This window comes from Sparus aurata, chromosome 12 (assembly GCF_900880675.1).
Source record: "Sparus aurata chromosome 12, fSpaAur1.1, whole genome shotgun sequence".
In the NCBI taxonomy this organism is placed as follows: domain Eukaryota; kingdom Metazoa; phylum Chordata; class Actinopteri; order Spariformes; family Sparidae; genus Sparus; species Sparus aurata.
This window is the reverse complement of record NC_044198.1, coordinates 26,953,177-26,974,007: the sequence shown is the minus strand read 5'-3', so window position 1 is coordinate 26,974,007 and position 20,831 is coordinate 26,953,177. Positions and strand designations below refer to the sequence as shown.

The 20,831-nt window shown below is 39.4% G+C and overlaps 4 protein-coding genes across 11 annotated transcripts; 2 read left to right on the top strand and 2 right to left on the bottom strand.

Annotated features, from left to right (window-relative positions):
* Positions 1 to 992: 992 nt before the first annotated feature.
* On the top strand, positions 993 to 5,494 carry tmem150c (transmembrane protein 150C). Its single transcript, XM_030435958.1, has 8 exons — positions 993 to 1,213; positions 1,295 to 1,376; positions 2,348 to 2,398; positions 2,474 to 2,509; positions 2,610 to 2,677; positions 2,797 to 2,924; positions 2,999 to 3,176; positions 5,013 to 5,494. The coding sequence occupies exons 2-8, from the start codon at positions 1,303 to 1,305 to the stop codon at positions 5,213 to 5,215; spliced, it is 738 nt and encodes a 245-aa protein (XP_030291818.1). The 5' UTR covers positions 993 to 1,213; positions 1,295 to 1,302; the 3' UTR covers positions 5,216 to 5,494.
* Positions 5,495 to 5,882: 388 nt separating this feature from the next.
* Positions 5,883 to 10,130, bottom strand: enoph1 (enolase-phosphatase 1). Its single transcript, XM_030435957.1, has 6 exons — positions 9,785 to 10,130; positions 8,806 to 8,907; positions 8,361 to 8,563; positions 7,371 to 7,503; positions 7,152 to 7,275; positions 5,883 to 6,884 (listed from the first exon to the last, which is right to left on the bottom strand). Exons 1-6 carry the CDS (start codon positions 9,866 to 9,868, stop codon positions 6,745 to 6,747), a joined length of 786 nt encoding a protein of 261 aa, XP_030291817.1. The 5' UTR covers positions 9,869 to 10,130; the 3' UTR covers positions 5,883 to 6,744.
* A 54-nt stretch (positions 10,131 to 10,184) lies between these two features.
* hnrnpd (heterogeneous nuclear ribonucleoprotein D) lies at positions 10,185 to 17,046 on the top strand. 7 transcript variants are annotated; one of them, XR_003986225.1, is made up of 9 exons: positions 10,185 to 10,679; positions 10,813 to 10,981; positions 12,036 to 12,197; positions 12,293 to 12,424; positions 12,514 to 12,613; positions 13,481 to 13,636; positions 15,135 to 15,224; positions 15,587 to 15,688; positions 16,523 to 17,046. XR_003986225.1 is itself a non-coding variant. In XM_030435954.1 (8 exons), exons 1-7 carry the CDS (start codon positions 10,513 to 10,515, stop codon positions 15,200 to 15,202), a joined length of 954 nt encoding a protein of 317 aa, XP_030291814.1. In that variant the 5' UTR covers positions 10,185 to 10,512; the 3' UTR covers positions 15,203 to 15,224; positions 16,523 to 17,046. The 7 variants fall into 7 exon arrangements, 5 of the variants coding, with proteins under 5 accessions (XP_030291814.1, XP_030291813.1, XP_030291811.1 ...); XR_003986224.1 differs by having other exon boundaries at positions 15,135 to 15,228; XM_030435954.1 differs by lacking the exon at positions 15,587 to 15,688.
* Positions 16,903 to 20,155, bottom strand: LOC115592809 (vesicle-associated membrane protein 8). Of its 2 annotated transcripts, none has more exons than XM_030435960.1 (3): positions 20,003 to 20,155; positions 18,719 to 18,889; positions 16,903 to 17,488 (listed from the first exon to the last, which is right to left on the bottom strand). In XM_030435960.1, the coding sequence occupies exons 1-3, from the start codon at positions 20,003 to 20,005 to the stop codon at positions 17,351 to 17,353; spliced, it is 312 nt and encodes a 103-aa protein (XP_030291820.1). In that variant the 5' UTR covers positions 20,006 to 20,155; the 3' UTR covers positions 16,903 to 17,350. The 2 variants fall into 2 exon arrangements, with proteins under 2 accessions (XP_030291820.1, XP_030291819.1); XM_030435959.1 differs by lacking the exon at positions 20,003 to 20,155 and adding an exon at positions 19,602 to 19,779.
* Between the last annotated feature and the right edge of the window lie 676 nt (positions 20,156 to 20,831).

The following is a 20,831-nucleotide window of genomic DNA, read 5'->3' as shown; positions in this document are numbered from 1 at the left end:
AGAAAGAACGTCATGTGTGACATTTGCCGAATTTACAAGAACGACAAAATAATTAAGAATTTGTCCGAGATGGCGCTTCAGAAAGTTATAAAGTTCCTCCTCACTCAATGACTTGCTAAATTGAGTGATTTTACAGGGGAGTCTGGGGAAGTAGCTCTGATTGATCACTGTTTAGTGTATTTGTAAAATCTTACTGTTAATAAAATGTGTTGATGAATTCTTCTTCTTCAGTTTTCAGGCTTCAGCTGTTCAAGGAAATGTGGAGCGAGAATAAATAAGACGCACATTGAAGCGACAGTTCAGTTTTATCATCTTGTATTGTACTTTTTACTTTATTTGATAAATTTAGTTACTTTGCAGATCACAAGCTGCATCAAAGCCAAAGTGGCACATTTATAATATCATTTATTTTATCAGCAATCAGATAGAAAAAGAAATGTTTATTCAAGAAAATGTTTCTCCACTTATTGAGAATAAAATACCAAGAGAAGGTTTATTAAGGAAGATGTTTGTCTTAACTCAACAACACAGAAATATACTCAATGTATACAGTTTGCCATATTTACAAAAAAGCCAAAATAATTAAGAATTTGTCAGAGATGGCGTTTTAAAATATTTATAATGTTCCTCCATGAATCATTGTGTTACCTCAGTGATAGACAGTGACTTCACACATATACATTTACATTTGGAAAATAAGTGAAATTACCCTTTAAGTACAAATATTACTTTTGACAGGGCTTATTTAATATCAGATATTATGTGACTTTCACTTTTCACAATTATGACTTTTGGATACTTTTCAGTAATTAATATAATCCACTGATATAATATTAACCTGAGTACTTTCACATTAAAGTTATTTTGATTACATTTTGAAGGTAATATTTCTCGCTGTAGCAGAAATGATCTGACTTATTCCTCCAACACATTGTGCATCTCTTCAATTGAGCTGCTGTATTGCGCGCTCTTATTTTGAAGGACATAGAGTGAAACCGGAAGTGAAACTGATTCCACTCACCTGCTGTGGAGGAGCCACGACGACGACCAGGAGCGTGTTTGGCGGCAGATGGAGGAGCTGCTCGGTGTTTGTGACAGTGTCCGACATTTGTAATCAGTGTGTGTGTTGATTACAGCCTCGCGGCTGCTGCTGCTGCTCACAGGACTCATCACTTCCTGTTTACGTTTTCTCTAAAAATACTAATCATACAAGGTGAACTAAAAGAGCCGTTTGACATGTACCTCTGTTTTTAAGTGTTGCCCACCTCCTTCTCATCACACGTTTGTGTTGCAGGTGAAGACATGTTGAGGTTCAGTCCCTGGGCTCTGCTGCCTCCCATCTACTCTGCATGTACTGCTGCTGGACTGTGGGTGGTGTAAGTCAACTGTTAATGACAGGACTGGAGTCAGCATGACAGCAGTTATGTTTTCAATGAGAGCTTCCTGTATTATTTTGCGCAGTAGTGTTTAGTGTCAGTGTGGATCTGCTGCGGCAGGAATCGTTCTCTTCATCTCCTGTTTTAACACAATATTGAGGTTAAGGTGCAGTTTTAAAGCTGCAAAACGTTACTGATAAAGAGACAAAGACTACAAAGAACTACAAAGAGACAGAACGATCACAAAAAGGCACAAAGTTATTACACAGTGACACAAAACAACAAAGAAGTCACAAAACATTCATGACAGAAAACTACAAGTAGTCAAAAGACTACAAAGAGGCAAACAACCACAGAGATACTAAATAACTGCAAAGAGACACTAAACGACAACAAAGAGACACTAAACAACAACAAAGAGACACTAAATGACAACAAAGAGACACTTAACGACAACAAAGAGACACTAAACCACAAAGAGACACTAAACGACAACAGAGACACTAAACGACAACAAAGAGACACTAAACAACAACAAAGAGACACTTAAGGACAACAAAGAGACACTAAACGACAACAAAGAGACACTAAACGACAACAAAGAGACACTAAATGACAACAAAGAGACACTTACCAACAACAAAGAGACACTTAAGGACAACAGAGACACTAAACGACAACAAAGAGACACTAAACAACAACAAAGAGACACTTAAGGACAACAAAGAGACACTAAACGACAACAAAGAGACACTAAACAACCACAAAGAGACACTAATCGACAACAAAGAGACACTAAATGACCACAAAGAGTCACTAAACAACCACAAAGAGTAATTCAATGACCGCATAGAGATCTATAACGACTACAAAGTGTCCGTCACAGATACACCACACCTTACATAAACAATGTGACATCTCAATGATAATAATGTTAATCTTTAATATTCTGTTTGGACACATTTTAACAGATACATCGTTGCTGTCAGCGATGAGAGGATTGCACCGCTGGGTACAAAAAGGTAAGAATTAAACAACATGATGAGCTGCAAATGATGACCAAACAATATCTTGACAACTTTTTTATGTGTTTTTAGGAGAAGAAATGGATCCCACTATCCTCCATACATCAGGTACATATCCATCTTTTTTTCCTTGAAGCAAAGGTATTGTTGTAAATAATCTTTATTTCAGAACAGCAAACACAAATGTTTCCTCTTTTTCCACATTCAGTATTGCAGGAAACTTCCCTCCAGCCAGCTGCATCTTCAGTGAGGTCATGAACTTGTCTGCGTTCTTCGGTGAGAGCAGCTCATTAAAGATCGTTAAAGAAGTTAAATACAGTCAGAGTTCAAGACGCTGTTATTTAAAGAATTAGATCAAAGTGTTGAGTGTTTCTGTTGGTTCTTCTCCCTCACAGGGTTCATTATTGTGGTCCTCAGATACCTTCAGCTGAAACCCAGGCTAGACAAGGCTTGGCTGAACGTCGGGAGTCTGGCAGCTTTCTCTGCCGGCTGCTTTGGCATGACACTCGTCGGAAACTTCCAGGTAAACACTGACGGATCGCTCACAGACAGACGTGACGGGTAAAGAGTGATGTCATTGATCAGTTCTGGTTTTAGCTGTTCAACGACGAGATGATACACAACCTCGGCACCTTCATGACGTTCGGACTGGGGACGCTGTTCTGCTGGCTGCAGTCCTACATCACCCTGAGAGTCAACATCAGGAACGAGGGGAGGACGGCTGGTATCGTCCGTTTTCTGCTGTCTGGAACCATCACGCTCTGCATGATCCTCTGTATCCTTTCACTCAAAACGCTAAGTCCGCCAATGTTACACATTAAAGTGGGAGACAGAAAACAACTACAAGTCACAGAAACAAAACAACAGAGACACAAAATTACTACTTAGATTCAAAGAACAACTACAGGGACACAAATGATTAAGATGCACAAAATGACTACAAAGAGACAAAACATGACCACTAAGATTCACAAAACTACAGAGACACAAGATGACTACAAAGACACAGAAATAAAACTACAAAGAGACACAGAATGGTTACTGAGATGCAGGAACAATTACAAAAGGATTCACAAAACAACTACAAAGTGACAAAAAATAAAGTTATGACTCACAAAAGTACAGAGACAGAAAACAACTGTTAAGAGACACAGGAAGTGACTGCTAAGATTCACAAAGCTACAAAGACAACAATGAGTAAGACACACAAAACAACTACAAAGACACAGAAAATGAACTTAAACGAGCCACCAAATGAATCCACAGGTTCACAAAATGACTACTTAGATTCACAGAACAACTACAGGGACACAAACGATTAAGATGCACAAAACGACTACAAAGAGACAAAACATGACCACTAAGATTCACAGAACTACAGAAACACAGAAATAAAACTACAAAGAGACTAAGAATGGTTACTTAGACGCAGGAACGACTACAAAGAGATTCACAAAACTACAGAGACACAACATGACTATGAAGACACACAAAACTACAAAGACACAAAACATGATTAGTAAGATTCACAAAACTACAGAGGCACGACACAAAATGACAGAAAACAAAGATTCACATAACAATTACAAAAACACAAAAACAACTATTAAGAGACAGGAAGTGACTGCTAAGATTCACAGAGCTACAAAGACAACAATGACTTAGACACACAAAACAACTACAAAGACACAGAAAATGAACTAAAACGAGCCACCAAATGAATCCACAGGTTCACAAAATGACTACTTAGATTCACAGAACAACTACAGGGACACAAATGATTAAGATGCACAAAATGACTACAAAGAGACAAAACATGACCACTAAGATTCACAGAGCTACAGAGACACAGAAATAAAACTACAAGGAGAATAAGAATGGTTACTTAGACACAGGAACGACTACAAAGAGATTCACAAAACTACAGAGACACAACATGACTATTAAGACACACAAAACTACAAAGACACAAAACATGATTAGTAAGATTCACAAAACTACAGAGGCACGACACAAAATGACAGAAAACAAAGATTCACATAACAATTACAAAAAGACAAAAACAACTATTAAGAGACAGGAAGTGACTGCTAAGATTCACAGCGCTACAAAGACAACAATGACTTAGACACACAAAACAACTACAAAGACACAGAAAATGAACTAAAACGAGCCACCAAATGAATCCACAAGTTCACAAAATGACTTAATTTAGTGTGAAGACCGCATAAACAGAAACATGTAGCTCAGCTTTGGTCAGATTACACAAATGAAATATAACATCTTCAGTATTCAGTTTTACAGGTGCAGCAGGTGGAGTTTGTTGCCATTTGACTGAACCAGACCAGCAGTCTGTCACAGTTCTAGTCTTTATGCTAAGCTAATCTTAGCGCCTGCTGTACTATGGCTTCAGATTTACTCCACAGATTCAATCAGAATCAGTAACTGACTACTGCTCCTTATTAAGAATTATTTGATGAAACTACAGAATTACTTGTCCTTAAATTAAATACTACTTAATATCTGAATGTCTCATTAAACTAGAAGCAGAATATGAGCGTACGTGTTCACGTCCTGTAAGTCCTCGTCTCACCTTTAACTCACCTGTCAGACTTCTCCCTGATGCCTCAGGGCCTCCACGTTCAGGCAACTCAGTGTCAGTGGGCGCTGGTCATGTTCTTCCTCTTCTTCATCGGCACTTTTGCCATCGAGTTTCGGCACAGTCGCTTCAGCGCAGTGTGCACAGACGACTCCGGGACTCCAGTGAACCTGGCGCTCTCCGAGGTGTCCCGGTACCAGCCGGACGAAATGTAGAGATTATTTTTTTATCTGAAATGTAAAAGTTACTTAAAGCTACGACCAAAAATTTGCTGTTTACAAACTTTGTTGTCCTTGTATGAAAAGAAGTGTTTTAAAGTTTTTGTGTTACCAACTGATTTTTTATTATAAACTGGTTTGTTATTTTTGGGGTCTTTTCAAATGTTTGTGCTTTCAGATTGTATGATTTTAGATGTTACTCCTTCAATAATTTTCATAAAAATGCAACTTTGCACTGCACGCAATCAGTATCAATAAAAATACAGCAACACTCAACATCTGTGTAAAGTGTTAATGTTATTTACGCCCCTTTTTAGAGCTGAAATCTTCACAGGAGCCGTCCAGATATTTAGATTTAGCCCGTCTGCAGCTGGTGCACGAGCTCAGCTGTGAGTCGAGGATCGGATTACGCTGGACGAGCTGTATGAAGCCATTTTATATTTTAGTTGTTTATCCACGTTTTAAATCACGAGTCCAGATACTTCAACGCTGTTTTACTGCGAGGCTCCGGAAATGTTTTGTGGAAATGTCACCTGTCTTTCCAGCAGCATGGAGGGGAGGAGGTGATGACTTAATACTAATTTTCAGGTGAACTTTTCCTTTAACTGTTTTAGATTTACAGCCTAAAGTGTACAAAAACTTTCGGACTGACAGAGACACACCGTTCTGTGTGAGATGAGGCATTTATTGGAAGTTTTCAGATCATCATTCCTGAATAATACCAATTATGTTTCACACACAAATCCTCAATTTGGCAATTTTTTTTTCTTTAGGTAACTTTCCGACACCAATATTACAGATTATCAACGAGGATGGCACATTTAAATAGACACCATTCACCTGCGAGGAGGGACTAATTAAGACATTTGAACAAAGTTTGAAATGAGAACTTTCTGTCTGAGTGCATCTATTACTGTAACTCTACGTCCTAAAACATTACAGTGTTAAACAGTTCAACCACTGGATTAAACATACATCTGCAGCACGTGTGGAGGGAGGAAACGGCACGTGAATGGAAAATGTTTACAAAAAGGTGACAGATACAGCACACACACATACAGCTGGAAAAGTGTTGAGTAACATCGAAGAGGTTCAGAACTGGTGAGCAGTTCTTCTAAAAGGTAGAAAGGTAAAGTAACGTCACAGGTGTGCAGTTTTTCCTTCAGGGCTTTTTTCACTGCTTCTCTCAGCTTCTCCGCTCTCTTCCCAGTCGATCAAATGGTCCAACGACAGCGGTGTTCTGTTCGAGTTCCTATTGCGCTCCGGAGATCTGTTCCCTTTTACACGTGAAGGGGATCCTGAAAGATCTGAACAGAGGAGCATCTCACAGGCTGGGACTTCAGCAGCCCGACGGGCGGCTAACTGTAGCATCTCCGACTCTTCTTCAACTGCCAACGTGGAACAAACAAAAACAGTTGTAAAAAGGAGGGGGGAGGGTGGAGGGTGAGGGGCGGAGGAGGGAAGGAACGGGGTCATTATGGTGATGAAGCCAGAGAGGTTCTCCCCGTCTTCCTCCACGCTCTGTGTTAAACGCGTCCCGTCAGTTCAAGTTGGCTAAAGGATGTGATGAGGTTATAGTGGGACCTCTCGTCATCTGTCAGCTCCATGTTTCCAGGCCGGACCACCACCACCACGTTCGCCCCGGCTTCTTCAGCTGCCTTCGCCTCTGCAACGAGAAATCCACGAGTGAGTGTGTGGAGACAACAAGTAATCCCACATTAAACAGTGTCACCAGAAAACAAAAGGTAGCTCCAAAATTATAAGGGGCAATGCAAGTATTTCCACACGTTATTCGCTCCAAAATAAATCATCATCACAGTCAAATCCAAGCATCTTTGGCATCTTTGTTACCGGTTCCCTTCAGCTTTTCCTCCACAAGTGAACCCTCTTCTCACAGAGTTGACTAAAGGATCTCTGAAAACAACAAACATACCTCGAGTGACGTCTGTCAAGAACGTGATTTCCTCAGGTGGGCAGCCGATCCTCTCCGCAATTCTCTCGTAGCTTTTTCCTTCTACTTTAGCTCCTATAGTCGTGTCAAAGTGACCATCGAATAACTGGAAAGACACAAAAAACAGCAGATTACAATCAAACAAAGACGACTGTGTGAAACTAACTTTCTATCTAGACGCTGACGGGCGGCTGTACTCACATCTAAAACATCTCCTTCCACAGAGTATCCAAACAGAAGTTTTTGTGCCTCCACGCTTCCAGACGAGTAAATAAACACTTTGAGTCCTTGTCCTTTCCATCTCTTGATGGAGGGAATAACATCCTGGTAGACCCTGTTGGCAACACGACCACCATCACAAGATTAATCTTATTTAATTACAATTATAAAGCTTATGATATAAACAAACATGCATGATCAGACATCAAACATTTGTAATCAATTTGAGCATTTTTAACAGCATTTTCAGATTATTTTATGAATAAATCTTGATGGAGTGCAGTAGAGACAAGAAGGGATGAGATGAGATCTACGTTACGATTACGGTACAAACTCCAGCAAAGAAACCCAGAACAGCAACTTTAACGTTATAAAATAAGGAAACGAAGCTTTGACAAAGTGGTCTACACAGAAATAACCATTATTATACATATTATTCCACGAAGGTTTGAGCAACCACAGAGGACAACACAGCAGGCATATGGACAGTTTTTGATACTGCTTCCTATGTATCACATTTATCATTAATCACTTCCTGTTCTCCATCTGCATAGCAACAGAATGACCCGACATTGTATGCAACACCTGACAAACGGTTGACTATCTGTTTGTTTTTCTGGACATCAGCGCAGATGCTCAGAAATAAACACCGAGTCTTTCTGAACTCGCTTCACATCTTTTTCCATCGAAGTCATGGAAAACTTTTTAGGAAAAAGAAACGGGATGTGATTTTTTTGACCATCTGACTGCAACTCTGGACACAAACACACTTTTCAATTCAAACCATTTGAGATTTTATGCTCCAGCTTTCCAGTTTTAAATGCAGTGATGACGATGATGATGATGATGACGGATGTTGTGAAACATTCCTGTTCAGGTACAGACACGTCGATCACGTTGCTCAGTTTGAACAGAGCATTAAACTGTATAATAAACACATTCTGGATTGAGGAAAGCGATCAGTGTACTTACTCGCCTTTGATTCTCCCTGAAGAATACGCCGACCTCCACATGTGACCCTGGAGCTGTTTGAGTGCGGTTGACTTCCTGTCTGCTGCCATCTGCCACAGCACATTATCCACCACTTCCCTAATGGCCTTCTCCTCATCTGTGTGAACCGTCTGGTCCACGGCGTGGACGGGACACGAGCGGTTCTGTTTCATGTCCTCTTCAATCTGCCACGGGGAGCATTAACGAATGAAGGATCGGGTGAAAATCATCAGATATCAGGAGATTTCAGGAGTTTACACTTGATTTTGTCTCACATTTGTTCAGTAAACAAAGTGTAAAGTTTAACACATACTTAAACACGGCAACATCATATTATATCAGACAATTTAGGAAAAACCCTGGAAGAAAAAGCTCAACGTTGCTCTTAAATTAGTTTAAATCAGTGGTGAGGCCGTTGCTCCTTTACCTGTTTCTTTAAGAGATGAACATCTTGCTTGCACTCGTCTTCCTCCCAGTGAGTGGACAAGTAATCCTCGAGATGCTCCCTGATGTACGGAAATAAAATATCCTGGGAAAGACAAAGACGAGTCATCGGGTGTGTTTCAGAGGCTCGTACAGAGTGAAAAATACAATAAATCTCACACAAAACAGACTGAATGGTTTGAGATTTATTTACAAAACCAAGATTTGGACTTCGCCCGGCCTCGCCTTAGAACCCAGAATCATCCCAACCCACACTGTCCTGGTGCTTTCAAAAATAAATTAAAAACTCATTGTTTCAATGTCGAGTCACTGCATCAATTCTATTCTTAAAGCTTATGTCAAGACTTTTACATTATCATTATTATTATTGTTTATACTCATTTGTCTGTTTGCTTTTCTCTAATTCAATGCAGTTGCTGCTTGTTTTAACATCTTGTTATTGTTATTATTATTATTGTTATTATTATTATTATTATCATCATTATTACTATTATGTATTTTCATGTTGTCTTTGTTGAGCACTTTCGGCTGCATCTTTGCATGAATAATGCTATAAATAAAGTTATTATTTTCATCATGATTGTTATTATGATTGTTATGATTTATAGGTGGAAAACTCGTAATTACAGTAACTCCGACATGACGTGAACGCAGCATGATAAGCTTTAATTAGCTAGGTTGTGACTCTGAACATCCTAACAATCACATTTTAGTGACTATAAAGAGAGTAAGAACAAAAAGAGAACAATTTATGAGAAGAATTACTGTTTTATGAAGGTGTGAGTCTGTTATTAGAGCAAACTGGTAAAGCTACACTGGTTTAGCTGGCTGCTACTGGTGACAGCCGTCCGTTAGCATGGCCGCAGTGAGTCGTTGTTGAGTGCTACATAATTAGCTAACGCTGCTATTAAATTATTACGCGAGTCATCCTGAAAACAACAGATCGGTTTAATAAAACTCACCTTTACAAATGTGATCGGCGTGGTTGTACCTTCGATATCCAGCAAGAGTGCACTGGTACAGGCAGGGATTGAAACAGTGGCCATTTTTTTTAAGGAGAGTCTCTGCAGCTGGTTAGCTGACGTTAGCTAGCTTAATTAGCACTTTAACGGCGTTAAAGCTAGGAAACGCTGCCGCACCTCGCTGGTTGTCTTGACTAACCCGGGTCAGGAGGAGCAGAGCAAAGATTATCCCAGCGCTACAGAAGAAGTCCCACCCGGTTTAGCTGTTTGACTCTTAACTAGCTATCGTTGCCATCACCTCGCAGCTAACACAGACCCGCAGCCCAGTGAGCACACACATGTTCGGGGCTGTCAGTTCGCCATGACGCCCGGCGGGGGGCGCTGCGGAGCGGAGCTCAGTCAGTGAGCGACAACAGAAGAAGAAAACGCGATGAAAACAAAACGACGCTCACAAATTAAAAAACTGTAGCAACTGAAACTGAGTTCTTCCTCACTGACACACACATCCGCCTGAATTCAGACTAACATCACAACTTGGCAACGTTTAGACCGACAAGATAAGTCGCTTTTATTTAAGCTAACGGTCTATGGTAGCACAATACTAGCCAGCGTTAGCCGACTAGCTTAGCTTCTCTACAAGGGGGGGAATTCTGACGTAGCCGTTTAGCGACAACTTTAGTTAGCTTTCTAAAAAAAAAAAAAAAAAAAAAAAAAAAGCCAAAAGAAAAATGTCGGATGATTATGAATTCAGCGATGACACCACTATGATGAGAATGGAGGAGGATGGGGAGGCTAACAGCGATGACCCGATGTCTGCGGCCGGGGACTGTGGCCTGATGGGGGGCGAGGCCGAGGGATCCAGAATCGACGCCAGTAAAAACGAAGAGGATGAGGGGTACGATTACACCAACAGATCCTACAGTTTAAACCACTTAAACGTGTTAAATCAACCCAGTGTGATGATTTAAGATGCCACAGCTGTGTTGTTAAACGTCCAACAAGTGTTGTTGTCTCTGCTGTGTCCGCAGGAAGATGTTTGTAGGAGGGCTCAGCTGGGACACGACCAAGAAGGACCTGAAGGATTACTTCTCCAAGTACGGAGAGGTCGTAGACTGCACGCTGAAGCTGGACCCCATGACGGGCCGATCCAGGGGCTTCGGCTTTGTGCTCTTCAAAGACCCCGAGAGTGTTGACAAGGTACAGATCTGCCCCCACAGGTGATGTTCTGCCCCCCACAGGTGATGTTCTGCCCCCCACAGGTGATGTTCACACACCTGCAGAAACACGTCAGTGAGGTGAACTGTGGTTCTGATGACTGCAGGTGAACTGTCATCATCTCAGGTCCATGATGGAACCTGATCGATATATTGATCGGGCGATATTAAAAGGCGACATCGACTCGTGCTGAAATGAAAACCTTTTATTTTATTTTTTTAACTCCTTTTTTTTTCAATGGGTTTTCAAAGTTAAACATAAAGTTGGAAATAGTAGATGAATAAATAAGAAATACAATTAAATGTAAAAAATAGATTTAACATTTTTTTCAACAAAACAACAATAATTTAAGGGGTGACTTATCTTGCGTGTTTAGAGAAAAATTGAATATTACAAAAAAAAATTCTTAAAGATAAATTAAGAACGATGTCTATTTACAGGAGTGACGCTGAGATCGAAAAGTGGCCAAATGTGTGTCGATTGCCGCCCAGCTGCTGCAGTGCTATGCTGCTGCTAATCCGCTGGTATTCCACCGACACATGACGGTTGTGCCATTTTAAGACTGTTTGATGATTCTGTTGACCAATTGATAGCAGAAACTTTGAGTCAACCAAACAGAAAATATCCCAGTGTCTGCGCATCTGTCATCTTTTTTCTTTATTAGTGGCTTATTCCGGTCATTCAAATTACAGTCAACATGATGCATAATATGCCACCATGGTTATTGTCTGTGTAGTACTGCGTTATTTTGTTTCCCTGATAAAGTAAACTGGTCAGTAAGTATTGTTTGGTTGACTCAAAGTTTCTGCTATCAACTGGTCAACGGTACCCATCCAACAGTCTTTCATTGGCATAACAGTCTCAAGCCGCACACACCGTCATGTGTCCGTGTAATACCAGCAGAATAACAGCTGCATACCAAATCCAACGATCGTTATATACGGCTGAGCAGCCATTGACATACTTTGGCCAGGTTTCGATCTTGGTTATTTTTTCTTTCTAACCCTTTTTGTTGACTTATGATTTTCTCTTACAGGTTGCCTCACAGAAGGAACACAAGCTCAATGGAAAGGTCATCGACCCCAAAAAAGCCAAGGCCATGAAGAGTAAGGAGCCCGTGAAGAAGATCTTCGTCGGCGGTCTCTCTCCAGACACTCCCGAGGAGAAAGTCAGAGAATACTTCGGTGCCTTCGGAGAGGTACGACTCTGTTCGCTCTGCATGTCGGTACCTGCTCATTGATTCGTCATACACATCATTTGATTAATTTAAACATTCATTGATGATGTGATCAGGTGGAGTCTATTGAACTTCCCATGGAGAACAAAACAAACAAGAGGAGAGGATTCTGCTTCATCACATTCAAAGAGGAGGATCCTGTGAAGAGCATCATGGAGAAGAAGTACCACAATATTGGCCTCAGCAAGGTAAAGACAGCTTTAGTACCTGTGATGACTTTATAAGCCTGACGCCTGATCGCTGTGGACATAAATCAACTTTATTGCTGTTTGTCTAGTGTGAAATAAAAGTGGCGATGTCCAAGGAGCAGTACCAGCAGCAGCAGTACTGGGGAGGCAGAGGTGGATACTCATCCAGGTCTCGAGGAAGAGGTGGCGGTGAGTGGAGACAACTTTTAATGTAAATAATGTGACATATTCACCTTCTGAATCCCTAAAAACCATCAAAATATGACATGAATAATATAGTGTTGAAGCTACTTGACTAAATTGTGGACGTTTCTTTAAAGAAATACTTCAACAAATCTAGGAAACACACGTCATTTCTTTCTTTGTGAGAGTTAGAGGAGGAGTTAAACATCAGTCTCATGTCTGAATGGTAAATATAAACTACAATTATGAGATAAGTAGCTTAGCTTATAGATAAGAAACTGGGAAATAACCTCTAATTCTCATTAATTAACATTTATCAACTAATATAGGCACTTCTTTGTTTCCTGTGGAGAAAGTCACCAGACTCCCTTTAAAAATCACTCAATTTTGTGAATTGTTGATTCTGGAGAAACTTCTTAAACTAAATCTTTACGAAACGTTCTACTAGAAGAAGTATTTTTGCCTTCTTGTAAATTCGGCAGATTTTATAAATTAAAGTTTGTCTTTGTGTCCATTTGTTTGGTGATGTGCGGGTTTATACCTGTACACAGAGCAGGGAAGTGAGGTCACAGGTGGTGGACTCCAGGTGCAGCTGTGTACCTGTGATCACTCAGGATAGATGTTGGTATCAGTCTGATCAGGAACTTTCAATGACTTCCTGGAGTCACGCTATAACCATGAGCAGGAAACACACACACAGACATCATTGAGTCGCTGCCGGGCACACAACCCTCCATAAAACCACAACTCGTCATCCTGACTCAGACTCAACAGCGTCCAAACAAACATGGACGAACCCAGTGAGCCCCATGAGGTCTTGTCATTAAAAAACATGATGAACGGTATTTATTTTTACATCCTGTTTAATTGCAGGTCCCAATCAAAATTGGAACCAGGGTTACGGCAACTACTGGAACCAAGGCTACGGAAATTATGGCAATTATGGGTACAATAATCAAGGATATGGAGGATATGGAGGCTATGATTACCCTGGTTACAACAACTATTATGGATATGGTGACTACAACGGTAAGTACGTCCACACAGAGTGAGTATTTCTTATTTTATTTTTACTATATTTATATAAGATAACGATAATTAATGTGTTTATATATAAAATTATGAGTTAAATAAGGAGGTAATATTTGTGTACACAGATTCAGAGTTAACGAGGCTCTGTGGAACTTTTCTGTCTTGCCGGTCGTGAGTTTTTATGTTAATCCATTTCTAAACTAACGTTAGCGACTAACCCGCATTTAGTCTCGACCTTTGTGCCGTCACAGAGCAACAGGCCAATGAATTGTCATTATTTAAGAGAGTCAAGTCTAGAAGAGCAGCACGATTAAATCATTTTATCCCCGTTCAAGTAAGATGGGATCTGGGAAGAACCGGGTGTCTTCATAACGGGGAGGTCCAGATTTTTTGGTTTCAAAGCGCCACAGAGCAGCTTTTGGCTACATCTCCAACACAGTGTTCAGGTGTTGCGTTACATATCCTTCACTGTATGAAGAGATTAAGTCGTGCACCTGAATGCACCATGAAGTTAAACTCTGCAGAGGAGAGAAGCAGAGATGAGTCTAATGAGATAAACAACACAGAAACACGACAGAGATTCTCAGCAGAGTTTTTTAATAAATGACTTTCAGTACGAACTGTCAGTGTGACCAAAATCTTAATTAAGAGATTTACTCACCAAACAGACATTCTTACGGAAGCCCTAAACGGCCATGCGTTCATATATTTTATTTCCTCCGTTTTCCCGAGATAACGGGATAATTTTCTCGAGATCTCGAGATAACGAAACTTTGTTTCCCTGTGATAACACACCTTCGGACACACCGTAAGAGCTTGTACCCTGTATCAGCAGGAGCACAGTGAATCATTTCATCACGTTCATGCAGGCACATCTCAAACACTTCAAACACGATTCACAGGAACACAGATGTTCTCGGTTCACAGCGAGACGCTTTCAAAATAAAAGTCTAATATAATTAATGAAATAATAACCTGGTTTCAAAGAATATCAGTTAACTAAATGAAAACAAGATGTTCTTATTAACAATTATCACATTAAAGGTCATTTACAGTCGTTACACTAACTGACTGACTCATTCTCACACACACACACACACCTTATTATATTGTTATCTCGGGAAAGCAAAGTTTCGTTATCTCGAGATCTCGACAAAAATTATCCCGTTATCTCGGGAAAACAAATGAAATTAAGTCGTTATCATGAGAAAACTAATTTTCGTTATCTCGAGATTTCGAGAAAATTATCTCGTTATCTCGATAAAACGGAGGAAATAAAGCGTATGAATGCATGGCCGTGTAGGGCTTCCGTACATTCTGCCAACGTTGGACTCTAAAAACTACATTTACAGAATTTGTAGAAACATCGTGGCTCCCTTACATAACTTGTTGTAAATTATTACTGTTTCTGTTTCACTGTGTTCTTGTTTTGTTTTTTGAACATCTTAAATAAAAATAAGTCATGTCAATCAACGATGTTGTACCACACCTGTAGATCAGTCCGGTGGATACGGAAAGTCGCCACGGCGTGGTGTTCACACCAACAGTTACAAGCCGTATTAAAGGGGGAAACCCTCACCTTCAAGTAGGTATGTAAAAACAAAAATACACTACTTACTGTTAATTTAAAGTAGTCATATTTACTTTGCTGTTTGGTAACATTAATGTGTAATTTCTTCTTGTAAATTTCTTTTTCTCAGCACCCTCAAGTGCTTTACAGTAGTGGTAACATAGAGGCTACAGTCTTGTGGTGATTATTTTAACAACCGGCCTTCTGCTGCCTCTTTTGCACCTTCATTTTTTTTTTTTTTTTTTTTAATCTGTAAAGTTAACAGGTAAAGTACTGCTACTACAGTAAATGGATGCCAAAGTTAAGGATGTGCAAGGAAAACAGAAAAGGAAGTATGTTGTCTCCTAACTCTGACATACCTTGTTTGTACCTGCCAGCGGAGCTTCCTTGCAGGCCATGAGCTGACTCCCAGATACTCTCAGGGCCCGCTCAATGCGGACCGGGTACGAGAAGCATACGCTCTCGAATGCTGCCATTTGGTATGGTCTTACAACATCCTGTATCAGCATTTCTAAACTAAAACAATATGGGACACGTCCAGCTTTGTCATCTTTCTTTCCATTTTTAATTTGTTTGCAACTGTTTTGTAATGTAAAACGTAAATTATACACATGTAATTGTCATTTTTTACAGGCCCTTACTCCCCCACAAGTAATGATTTATAAATATGAGAAAATAACTATTTGCTTTTCAAAGGATACGTACAGCTTTCTCTGGACTTCCCAGTTCCTATTGTTAATATATGCATTCCTAATCTTATCTAAAATGCTTGTTTCTTTATTTAGCTCTTGTAGCCAGTAGTCCATGAGCTAAAACCTGGTTCGTATTTGGACTCTACTGTGTTGGGGGATAAAGTGCTTTACTTTGTGTACATGTATTGCTCTGTTTTGTCTTACTGACAGCGATGGAAAAGACTTCTCTTTTGTAACGAATTTTCCCTCTTATAACCTTTTGTAAAACAACAAGTGTCACCACATTTCCAGAAATTTGCATGTAATGCTTTCTTTAACGTGTATTTTTTGACCAGTCGAAGGTTTTTCTTCCATTTAGTATTTTGGCTTTGACCTCTTCAATTTATCACACCTCAGGATTTCTAGCTTATGGACTAACTTTATTTTTTATTTTTTTTAAACTGTAAAATGTTAAAATAATTGTTCTCAGTTTCTTTTTCTTTTTCTTTTTTTAACATTGGACATTATAAACACGGGGGATTCCTATTTTATTTTTCTTTCTTTCTTTCTTTCTTTCTTTCTAATTGAAGCGTTTCTTCGTTCATCTGGAGCTGATTTTGTGTCTGTTTTGTTTTTTCGTAGGTTTCAGAGCGATGAAAGAAAAGACAGCTGTGGGCTGGCGGGGCGTTGAGCCAGAGAGATGATGGTCTCCAGCAAAGATCACTAGCTGATTGTAAAATAATAACTGAGGAGCACTTTGACCTACAGCACATTTCCTCTCCAGTATTTGTTGTATCTTAAAACTTTTGGATTTTTTGGATGTTTTGCATTAATTTTGATTCCTGCAAAAGTTTGAGCGTCTGCGTTCTCCTTCCCTTCTTGTTTTTGTATTTATTGTCATCATATGCTAATTGTGAAATCGCTTCATTCATTATTACATTAGATTGGTTGGAGCAGGTCACACATATATAACAGTACTGTGTAGCAAAGATTTAAAAACAAACAAAAAAAAAAATGCGTTGTTACAATTTATCCTCTTTATCATAGTCATCAGTCATATATTACAATATGTTATTACAGAGTTTGACATTCATGAACATACAGAATATATATACACAGGTAATTATACATCAAGAAATGTGACAAATAAAAATATTAAACTCTTATTTGGACTTTTGATCCTTTTGTGAAATGTTAAGAGCCGCGTTCGTCACATGTTGGAGTGTTGAAGGAAGTTTTTCAGCCAAGTTTCTGACAATTTCATCGTCACGTCGTCGGCTTCATCGCAGAGTAACCTCGTCAGAATTACACATAAATATATTTGATCTTTAAACTACAAACGCATCTTGTTTTCTTTGAGCTGAAATCATCAGAAACTCTTCATGAGAGCGATTTAAAAAAAAGGCGAGCTGCATCCCAACAGCATGATCGTGTTCAGTCCCTGAGATTCTGAAGGAGCGTCGACGGGATTTAAATAGTATTTGTGGCGAAGAGGATGATGAGGATGAGGACGATCAGCACGATCACACCGATTATGATCATCATTTTTATGTTTTTCCACCAGTATTTCCTGGCAACCCGCGTGGATGTTCTCTGGAACGAGTCAGCCTGAAAAAGACAATTAAAACCTAATTAAACACAAGTGATGGAGGAAATAACCAGATTTTTTTTAACCTAAAGGGGAACGTTACTGATTTTCTGGTTGCATATGTGGAAAAAAAGTTGCAAAAGTTAAATAATACTAAGTATTTTGTGGCTTGATGTTACAGAAGCTTATTTCAGCCACACTGGGAAAAGAAAACTGTTTTTTTTATTACGTTACAGCGTGTAAAGTTTATTTTTTAAACAAGATTTTATGACGTTATTATGAAATACAACCTTACTAAAATATAACATGAAGCTTGATTTACTATAAAAATATATTGATCATGTTATAATGTGATAATTTGTTGTTATTGGATATATTTTCACACCATATCGCATCATAACGCGACACATTTCATGTTATAACAATGAAAGCACTATACTGTAAAAAAAGTATTATATTGTTTGTTATTATTATTACAATATTGTTTGTAATGTTTGTTATCGTTACTATATAATTTTTGATGTTATAACAATAAGTTATCACACTGTAATGTGAAATGTTTCACATTATAACACAAATATTAGTTATAACAAGGTTATAACAACATAAGTTTTCATAGTAAAGTATGAAACTTTTTGTTATAACAATGTTATTAAGTGAAATGTTTCAACTTATAACAAGATTAAATGTTTATCACTAAACCAAGTGAAGCTGCTCGTTATAACTAAGTAAGTTTTCAAGTTACAGTGTGAAACTTGGTATTGTATCAATAACATAACTATAATGTGAGATATTTCACATTATATCAAGATAAATAACATATTGCTGGTCAGTTTCTATTGTTGTGTCGTGGCATCAGAACGCTGCCGTACGACTGCACACGTGAAACAACAAGTTATGAGAGGTTGAGGTGATTAACAGAAGGAAGAAATGTTTTGTTGCATAAAAATTTGTTTAATTTCTCCAGCGCTTCTCTAATCTGTAAATTAAACCAGCTGGAAGTTTAACAACACTCCTGCAGGAATCTGAAACATGACGAGGGGCCCCTAGGGTCCATCAGGGTCCATCAGGGGGCCTCAGGACGCCTCCAGCAAAAAGGGAAATAATTTATTTTTCTTTTTAAATCTTCCCCTCAAACGAAACTACTCACTACAGCTGTGAGATTAAGTATAAGTATCTCATAATTGTTCTTTAATACCGCTGTGAGTCACGTACGATCTCACTCTGTGTCATCGTGATTAAACACTCACGGAGGCCTGCAGGTCATCCGTCTTCCCGATCAGATCGTCCAGTCGGTCTCCTCTCTCCAGCACTTTGTTGATGTTGTCTGACAGAATGACTTTCACCTCGTTGACCTGACCCTGCACCTGGTCAAGTTTGCCCGACGACCCGGGAGCCGGGGATTGAGGGTTTACAGCAGCCTGTGAAGAAAAACAGGGACAAACTAGTGTTCGTTAATCTGTGGATTACTTTCTTGATTAATTGATTAGTTGCTTGTTCAATAAAGTGTCAGAAAATGGTGTAAATGTTTATATTCAGTGTTCTGTGGTAGAGAAAATATTCACAATTAAAGGTCCACCTTTAAAGAAGGTTGATCTTTGAGTCTCATTCCCAAAATATTGACATATATTGACAGTTGCCATCGCAAAGGTTCAGAATTTGATGAGTTGTGAACGTACGTAAGAGGATCAGAGTCACTGTGAAGAAAACTCAGAATTCAGACTTTTTTCTGTCTCTGCGATTAAGAGTCAGAATCCTGAGAAAATAAGTTGGATTCTGAGAATTTGGACTTCTCTTTTTTTCTCATTTATCTATTATCTTTGATATCTGACAACTAGCTGTCTAATCAGTGTTGCTCTTCCAGTCAAACCACTCTGAGACTTAAATATAGTCAACAACGACCTCTGTGGTCACAATTCTCAGTGACCAGATTCACTTCCTGCTTCTGAGCGAACAGGAAAAAGACTCTATCAGTGAACCGCGGCCTGTCAGAAAACCCTCCCGCACAAAGTCGGTTAGCAAACATGAACCGACCCATAGGAAATCATTCGAGATCATATCAAGATGAAAATCAAGCTGTGGTATCTGAGATGGAACGACGTCTAAACACAGAATAAGAAGCACATCACTCACCATGGCAGCTCTCGTTTCTCTGTCACAACCAACAAAACAAACTCACACAAACACACAAAAGACCTCCACACAGTTCAGTAATCTGGTCCTGGAAGCACAACAAACAGATCTGTGCTTCTTGTAACGGTATGAGTCATACAGTAATCGCTGAACAAACGTCTGCTGAAGGTTGCACCTTTTTCTGTGTTACTCATTAACTAAACTCTTGCCTCAATCAAAGTCTCACTGGCCCAACAGGAGCCAGACATCATCGCCACAAACAACTGGATCAAGACCCTGCAGACCTTTCATTTCCTGCTTTTCATGAACTGTGCCACCACACAACGCTGTCAACTGCTGTAGAAAAAGAGAACATATCAGTTTAAACAACTTAAAAACCTCTACGAGTGTGTTCTACGTACCATCAGCTGATCGAGCAGGCCAGCACTGAACTGATACGTCCGGGCAAAGGGCTCAGCCTTCAGCTCAGCAGGGTGATTTGCAAGGCAATAAAGGAGTGAAGTCACTCTGTTGCTTCATTTCCTCATCCTGTGTTTGGCCGTTTGTTGTTTCAGCAGTGACAGTTTAGCTTATGTATGCAAATCTGCTTCACTTTTTTAGTTTTTGAGGGGAGAGCTCAGTTCAGCTCAGCTTCAACAACATGTGTGATTTCCTTTGTAGAAGTTGAAGGTTATGTAGAAGAAGCACATCTAATGAAAACAACTGTCACTCCACCCAGCAGCCGTCTGTAGTGTGAAGTAATGTGTTACTGACAAAACTGAAGAAGTATTCGGACCATTTACAGAAGCTGAGGTACCATAAATACGTACGAGTAAAGCTTTAACTGGGTTTAAAATGTTTCTCAAGTAAAGAAAAAAGTTTTATATTGAACTCATTGAGTTTTATATTGAATGCAGGAGTTTTAATTGTGACAGAATATTTTTAAACCGAGGTGTCCTGCTTAAACTGAAGTGACAGATCTCAAAGGAACAGAACCTGATGATGGAAAGTCGTCTGGAGCTTCGTAGTCCACAGAACATTTCTGGAGCTTTGCAGATAAAACATGTTGCAGCATTCTGCTAAACAACTGAAGCAGCTGGAAACTTGATTTAAAATGTGACAAACAACAAAACAATTATGAAATGGCTCCATACAGCTCGTCTGGTGTCTCCAGAAGCCAACATTTCTTATTAAATAAGGTCTGGGCGAAACTGGAAGGGGTGTAACTTCGGCTCTTCATCTTTTCCCTGA